The 8,018-nt window shown below is 37.8% G+C and overlaps 1 protein-coding gene across 1 annotated transcript; it reads right to left on the bottom strand.

The window, feature by feature from the left end:
• Positions 1–1,764: 1,764 nt before the first annotated feature.
• LOC149038995 (uncharacterized) lies at positions 1,765–5,649 on the bottom strand. Its single transcript, XM_089184174.1, has 3 exons — positions 5,246–5,649; positions 3,605–3,742; positions 1,765–2,555 (listed from the first exon to the last, which is right to left on the bottom strand). The coding sequence occupies exons 1-3, from the start codon at positions 5,556–5,558 to the stop codon at positions 2,086–2,088; spliced, it is 921 nt and encodes a 306-aa protein (XP_089040300.1). The 5' UTR covers positions 5,559–5,649; the 3' UTR covers positions 1,765–2,085.
• Between the last annotated feature and the right edge of the window lie 2,369 nt (positions 5,650–8,018).

Here is an 8,018-nt window from a genome sequence, read left to right as displayed (position 1 = left end):
GGAAAAAGCACCTGACGCTGTTACAAAATGACGTTTGTTATCGTTTACATTAAGTTTGTGTTTCAAGGATGTGTTTTTTCATACACTTACAAATTCAATTAAGAAAATGCTAATGAGAAACTGACTAAAACTCAAAATATTTACATAGATACAATACGAGAAAAATTCTCTGTAGTTTTCCAACATTTATTGCACAACTCCCAGCCACAAAGAGTTCCGTGGTATCCACCTAATTGTGTGGTAGCAAGTAGAAATAGAACTAAACCATGATTTTGACGCTTCAGACGGCTAAAGTATGATTGAACAACTGGTCTGAGACTGCGTGCGAATCCATCGCAAAATACCACTGGTTTGTGGACATGTAATCAGATTTTATCTCAGTGCTCTGTTTACAGCGAACGTCATCAGGCTATGTCATGTGGTATCTTGACCGGGAAAGTCGTAAAATAATTTTGAGAGTGAGAGGCACAAATTAGGGTTTTGTGAAGAGCAGGAAAAGAAAAGAAAAGCTTCAAAAAATAATTTTTTCGTTCTAATAACTCCCTAAAAAAAATAAGCGACTTCAGTTCTTTATTATTAGATGTTTGCGAGGGAGATAATTGTTTAAGTTCAGTGGTTTATTAATTTACTTAAGTGTAGTTTATTTTCCCAAAAAAAAACAAAAGGAATGCCTAGCTACGAATATCCATGCGGAATAACAGTATTAATTGGCCTTAAAAGGCCAAGTGGTGATAATATTCATCGTGAAATACCTTGTTTATTTAACTCTATGCCCTTAATTGCATATGGATCAGGAGTAAGACCAATCATCAAGCGCGTGGTAATCAGCGTATTGTAAAGCCCGAAATAATATTATTTAGCTATGGTTGTTACACTTCAAGCGGCTACAATTTGGTCCAAAAAAGGTTTAGATTCTTAGGGTTCGAGCCAATGGTAAAATAATTTTAGATTCCATTGATTTTTTCATGACGTTGATTCTTTGTTTCATATTTAGCCGAGTTGACGGTAACAGGTTACGGAATTGTCCCGTTCTGTGTCATCCCGTTCTTTGTTGTATCGTTCTGTGTCATCCCGTTCTTTGTTGTACCGTTCTGTTTCATCCCGTTCTTTGTTGTACCGTTCTGTGTCATCCCGTTCTTTGTTGTACCGTTCTGTGTCATCCCGTTCTTTGTTGTATCGTTCTGTGTCATCCCGTTCTTTGTTGTACCGTTCTGTGTCATCCCGTTCTTTGTTGTATCGTTCTGTGTCATCCCGTTCTTTGTTGTACCGTTCTGTGTCATCCCGTTCTTTGTTGTACCGTTCTGTGTCATCCCGTTCTTTGTTGTACCGTTCTGTGTCATCCCGTTCTTTGTTGTATCGTTCTGTGTCATCCCGTTCTTTGTTGTACCGTTCTGTGTCATCCCGTTCTTTGTTGTATCGTTCTGTGTCATCCCGTTCTTTGTTGTACCGTTCTGTGTCATCCCGTTCTTTGTTGTACCGTTCTGTGTCATCCCGTTCTTTGTTGTACCGTTCTGTGTCATCCCGTTCTTTGTTGTACCGTTCTGTGTCATCCCGTTCTTTGTTGTATCGTTCTGTCTGTAATCAAAATTGTAACAAATTTGAGGAATTCCTCAACAGCCCGACTCGAGCACCGATAGGACAGTTGTTAGGAAGTTGTAGATCAACGGGTTTTAAGGTTTTATTGATTCATGGGGGTGAGAAGAATGTTTTGGGAGGGTGTTTGTCTTGTTCTTTGTTTTCTCTTAATTGTTCATGACCTCCCTGTTTTGTTTCGCTTTCTTCTTCTTTTTCTTTTATTTTTTAGTCGAGGTTCAGTTCAAAAACCCACGATAAATAAGCACTTATTTGAATTAATTTTGTCGGGTCTAGAACAAAGATATAGCGGTCCTCAAATATTGAAACAAAAGATGAAAAGGTTTTAAAACTAATTTCTTGATTTTCTCTCCGTCTTGTTTAAATCGTAAGTTTTCTTAAAATGTAACTGTTTACTGTGTTAGTATACATGACAAGCGTTGGTTCATAATCTAATTTCTCTTTTTAAGTCAGTTTTGAAATCAACGAAGGCAAGGTCTTCAATGGGCAAACTCACACATAAAATGCATATACATCAACACAAGTTTCCCCACTGTTGTCCACCTCTCGACTATCCACCATATCCTGTCCGTACCAAATCTGCATCTCTTGGTTGTTCGAAACAGACAGTGGATTGACGAGGGTACGAAAAACGAGCTCAGTTGAATTATGATGATATCCAGGAAGACTGTAAAAGTGGGCTTTTTCTCCTGCCATTCCCAAATTCGTCAGGTCTTCAGTAGGCGGCAAGACAGGTTTCTTATCAGCATCCGTGATGATTGTCATCAAGTGTCTTTTGTATTGTGGATTAGTGCAACTCCAGTAGGATGCTTTAAACTTAGGGTTGCATTTCACCCATCCCGACCTGTGAATAAGCTTCATTGTCTTCACTCGTCCTCTCTTTGTCATGTTGAAGGCGCCATACTCGTTATCTTTGGCTCCAAAGCAGACAGGCACTTCACCATTTATTTTTTGCCAGCCCTCTGAAATAATGTAATACACTAATAATTTAGGTAGTGAATCTTGATAGTTTTATTTTATGTTGTTAATGGTAACTAAAAGTCATTTGCAAGATATGTTCTAGTGATAAAAGGGGTAACTGAATAATCAATTCAGTGGTTGTCCAACTCATTGACCGATCAAAACAATTTCGTGTGAGGGAGAGAATAATTCATGTCTAGTTCATTCATCCTTCTCCGGGTTTGTTTATCTTTCAGCGTTATCACCAAAACAATGCTATTACCATTGTTCCTAACTCTTTTTGCAGAACACCGCGGCGAGATTAATATTTTAAAAAATACCTATGTCGGAATGTAACAACACATCAATTCACCTTTTGGGCTTTAGATTTTACGAGTAGTATCACGTGACTTTGATGTAAACAAACCCCGAAAGTGCGGACATTGAGTCGAGCTCGCAGCACATGTGTCCAAACTTTGGCTTTGGAAATTTTTCTTAAATAACTTCCCACTTTCAAGAAGCGTCTCTTCGCTCAAAATTGACATCTTTCTTTTGGCATTTATTTGATCGTTTATTAAGCAAGTTGTCATTTCGCTGCCGTTGAAGCAGATGCGAAGAATGTTACAGGAAGCGTTGCGGCATGGAATAATCGAACTAGTTCTGCGTACAGTGACGTATCTGATCAGGTGTTTTCAGGGTGTTTAGTGCGTAGATTGTCAGATAAATCCCCGTTCGACAAGAAATTAGTGCCCACGAATCACTGTAGGACGTGAGGAAGCCTTCATTCCCAAAAACAAAACCGATTTCAACTCTATGAACGTGTACGATTGCAGTTGTTTAGTAAATGTATACCTAAACATAATGGTTACGACAAAGAGATGAGCTTATGGCACCTGAAAAACGATTCACGATACCTCAAGAAAAATTTCCAAAGCCGAAGTTTGGACACATGTGCTGCAGCTCGACTCAATGTCTGAACTTTCGGGGTTTGTTGACATCAAAAGTCACAAAGGTGAATTTAAGGAGGCAGTGGAAGGATGATTGAGTCCACCAATGTAGTAAAACAATTTACCTTTACAATAAGCCTTGATGACCTCGCCATTCTCTTCAGAGTAAATCCAGTACATCCCGTCAATCATCTCGTCGCCTTCACTCGCTTTGATCTCACCGCAGGTATCCGCTGGAAGTTCTTTGATGGATCCGAGGGGAACTGCGTCAGTAAAAACGAATTACAAATAGGTAGTTTACACCATCATGCAATTCGATACCTCCTGGTATGACTTGAGCATCTGATTTCTTTAGGCATGGAAATAACAAGGTAAAGGAGAAAGCTTCCCCCTTTCCTGACCATGTAAAAGCAGGAAGAAATGAAAACTGTGCAACAGTAATTATATTTGATTATGAAGTAGAAATAAGATGAAAGACAACAACAATGAAAAAGAGAAACTAACCACCTTTTCAGGTTCATTACGATACCATTGTCAAGGTTACTAAGGGAACTGTTTTTTGACTTCGTTCCTGAGTTTGAATACTTTTTATAACTTAACTTGACAATGGCGTGGAGTCAGTTATTTTCTTTAATTTTTTTTCCTTTTAAAAACCTTTTCTAACAATGAAGCAATCATTGAATTAACATCTTCCAAAGGCCAGCCATAGAAATATGTATCTTAAATACTGTATATGCCTGAAATCTGAGTTTTCTGCAATTGTGATTGAAATATGACGTTTTTTCATTTTCTTTCTGGAGGAACCAACGGTTTCTTTAGAGTCCGAGTCGGAGAGCTGATTTTTATCCCGCGAAGTGCTCGGAGTTAAGGCGGCGATTCCGTCAACATCAGGAGCTGTTTCTTCAGACTCTTCTTTCTGTTTTCGCCTTCCAGAAAAATTTCTCTTTCTTTTCTTCCTGTGGACAGATCTACTTTTCTCTCCGACCATTTTCGATATAACTTTTCCTTTGATTGTTCCGAGTACACTGAGTGTCACATTCGACCAAAACTACCTCTAAATCTATCTTATAATGGTTTTGACCCTAGAAAACCGTTCAGATAAGACTAAATTAAGTATCTCTCGTTAAATCCTGCCCGTTTGGAGCTTGGTTGCCAGGATAACACGTCATAAATAACTGAAAAATCAAAATATGCTCTTCTCGTTGCCATGGTAACCACACCATTAGCCAGAGCGGGAATTTTGAAATCGCTCAAAAAGGTAAAAATAGTCAAAATAAGTGGAAAATTATTTTTTCATAGCAAAGTTGAATACCCAAAGCTGCAAATTCCGAGGAAAACAAAAAACTCAGTTTTTGAGCAAATTTCAGGTTTATCCCCGCCTCAAGATGAAAGGCAGCAATAATGAAAGAGAGAAACTAACCACCTTTTCGGTTTCATCACGACACCACTGTCAAGGTCACTGAGGGAAATGTTTTTTAACTTCGTTCTTAAGTTCAGATACTTTTTATTAGTTAACTTGACAATGGCGTGGAGTCGGTTATTTTCTTTAATTTTTTTCTTTCAAAAACCTTTTCTGGCAGTGAAGCAATCATTGAATTGACATCTTTCAAGGTCTTCTACAGGTCCGCCGTAGAAATATGTATCTTTAATTATGTATACGCCTGAAATCTGAGTTTTCTGCAATTGTGATTGTAATACGACGGATCAAAATACTTCCATACTGACAAACGAGTAGGCGAAACTAATAAACAAAAGTAAAGGGGTACCTCTATTGTGCGAGCGTTTCATATAATATCTCCTCTGATCTGGCATAAAATCTTCCGGTGTTGCTTCCTTTGTACGATTGTTCAGTTCACAGATCCTTTGAGCAATCACGAAATTGTAGCTCTGACACGTGACTTCTTCCTCACACCGGAAATAACACATTTCAGGCAACCCAACCCGATACGTCATAAATGTATGACCTCTGAGGAACATCCCACCAATAGAGCGTTCCCCTGCTTGACATTGGCTGCTGGCGTTGAGAATACCAATCCGGAACATCAGAAACATGATTACCAGCGAAAACTTTGGTGTCATTGTGAGGTTCCACACGCTGCCTTAAAAATGACAAAGGCTAGCTATCACTTTGTTCGAGATTGCGACCGGTTACGAGGAGAGAATATTTTTTCAAATTGAAAACTTCTTGAGCACACAAGGTAGGGGTGGTTGGATGGAGCAATAGCCGTTTAGAAAATGCACTCACATGTGCACACTTGACCCATTGTATTTCTTAAAGCTTTAGAGTCAGACATTACCTTTGAAATTTCCTAAACAGCTTATGAGGTGACATGTTAAGAAAGAGCCAGAATCATTTATTCGCTTAAAACTGGTTTGTTTCCGCATTTCAAATACTGATGAAATTAATTTTGGAGATGTTTTCCTACAATAACCCTCAGAAAGGTGTCGGAGACTTTCTAGAGAGGGCGTACCTTTTTATTTCTTTTCCTTACACCCTCGTAAGGTTTGGTACTCTAGTTGCGATATTTCCTTATATAAAAGGGGCCTTAACCTTACAATCAAAGCGAAATGAGACAGAGGCTTGAAATCGTGTATCGTGCCGCTTTCCAGAAGACACGTTAAGTAGTTCACCCAAATGAGTTAATTTGACATATAGTAAGAACGAAAGCTAATTCTTGATAGAAAGTTCTAGAGAAGTTAGTTTCCGTTATTCTAATGAAATATTACATCTTAATGCACATATTGCGATCATGATAGCTGGCGGTGAATTTCAATTAACATGAATGATGACAGGAACTTGTCAAAACGCAGCGAACATTTAATGGCATCCAAAAACAGGTTTTTCTCTCTTCATCTTAAAAGAGAGAAATATTTTTGTACCCAAATTTTTTGCAAAATATTTGCCTAAGTTCTCGCCGATCGAACAGCGAAGAGACTATCTTCGCCCTTAAGGCTTTTTAAGTGAAGATCATGATCATCTATTATAATACCACCACCTGCTTCTCCTGTTCACCAGAAGAAAACATACACTGCCTTGAGGCTCGTTTAACTTTGTCGGAGAGATGGAAAGAGTCGTTTAAAGATTACCTACCAGTCGTAACAAAATGTGTGACTTATAAAACTATTCTGGGTCGTAATTTTAAGACACCTAGTCATGGACAGTTTTTATATGACTAATTTATCTTATTTCCGTTTGGTCCAATGACAGTTTCCCTTTTTATAACGGTCAGTACTTATTTTCTCCAACAATTCTCACCTACGAACTGTATGAACTAAACCGGAATATCATTTTTTAGAATCCTGGAAGAGAGTCTCAATGGGAGAGACCGTTAGCTTTAAAACGGCACAGAAAACTTAGTCTTTAGACGTAAAATTGACAAATTACAACCGTTGGTCGTGAAAAAGGTAAACGTAAGATTTTCTCATTCAATCGCAATGGAGAAAAATTAAACGTTACCGTGAGATAGCCAGAAATTTTACTGTTAGACGTAAGAGTCATCACCTCATTAAAAGCTTTCTGTAATGAAAGTCGCGTTCAGAGTCAGGGGACTTTTAGCTTGCTCAAATCCACTTCTATGATTATTTTGAAAATTTCTTCCGGCATCTTGAATTATCAGGTAACGAAGTATGGAGCTTTATCGGTTGTGTCATGGAAAAGCTTACTTAGAGACATAAAACAGGGAACTTTTCAAATGATCTTCAAAATGAAAAAGACAATTTTACCTTACCTCAACGTACCTCAACTTCCTTACCTGAAGCGTAACTTTTAAGTTACTAGAGGGTTGTTCTTAGAATCGACAGGCGCTGTTATTTATTACCACTATTCGCCGAATGTCTAGCTGAGATAAAAATATTTCAGCACACGAACCTCGCGATGCTTTCATTTGAAAAAAAAAATTCCATATCTTAAAACTGTAAACCAGGCCAGCTGTTTCTACATAGTGCATTAAATGAAAAATAAATAAATGAATAAAGACTTAACATGCGTTTGGAGCCCAAAAAAGTGCTAAAAAAATGTAAAAGTCAGGGCTCCTCAATTTTTTTCGCTAATAGTCGTCGGCGTTTGTAAACGAGAAAATTTCACTCAAATAAAACTAGATCTAAATTTCATCCTGTTTTTGTTGTCTTCTTTTTTTTATTAAAACCCTTAATGATATACTTGAAGAAATTACGCACGTCTGATTGGCTGATTTCATGTGACACGAATACAAATTACAAATAGCGCGCGCGCTGTCAAAATGTGGGAGCTAATGCATCATGGCTTCCACTAAGTTAGAAACAGAAAAAAAAGCAAATCGACTGACTTGAAAAGGAAGTAGCGATTAATTTGAATCGAGAGAATGTTTCAGCGAGGCACAAAATTACTAGAATTTACATGGCAAATTTTTACTACTGACGTAGTTTAGTTATTATCATAATTACCAATAGAATCAAGTATGTCACCCTTAACCATCTGTCGAACTTCCTTAAATCGACAAGAAAAACTTTTAGCTTTTAGAAAAGCTAAATGTAAGCTATGAAAGGCATCATCTGTGATAT

The sequence above is a fragment of the Pocillopora damicornis genome, chromosome 10 (genome assembly GCF_964200805.1).
Source record: "Pocillopora damicornis chromosome 10, jaPocDami1.2, whole genome shotgun sequence".
Lineage (NCBI taxonomy): Eukaryota > Metazoa > Cnidaria > Anthozoa > Scleractinia > Pocilloporidae > Pocillopora > Pocillopora damicornis.
The sequence above is the reverse complement of the archived record's forward strand: the minus strand, read 5'-3'. Positions and strand labels throughout refer to the sequence as shown.

Bases quoted from the DNA above. Each gene is read 5' to 3' on its own strand.
- LOC149038995 (XM_089184174.1), bottom strand. From the start codon at position 5,558: ATGACACCAAAGTTTTCGCTGGTAATCATGTTTCTGATGTTCCGGATT. The intron at 3,743-5,245 runs GTACCCCTTTAC...TTACTGACGCAG, and splicing joins GAAACGCTCGCACAATAGAG to TTCCCCTCGGATCCATCAAA. The intron at 2,556-3,604 runs GTAAATTGTTTT...ACATTATTTCAG, and splicing joins CATCAAGGCTTATTGTAAAG to AGGGCTGGCAAAAAATAAAT.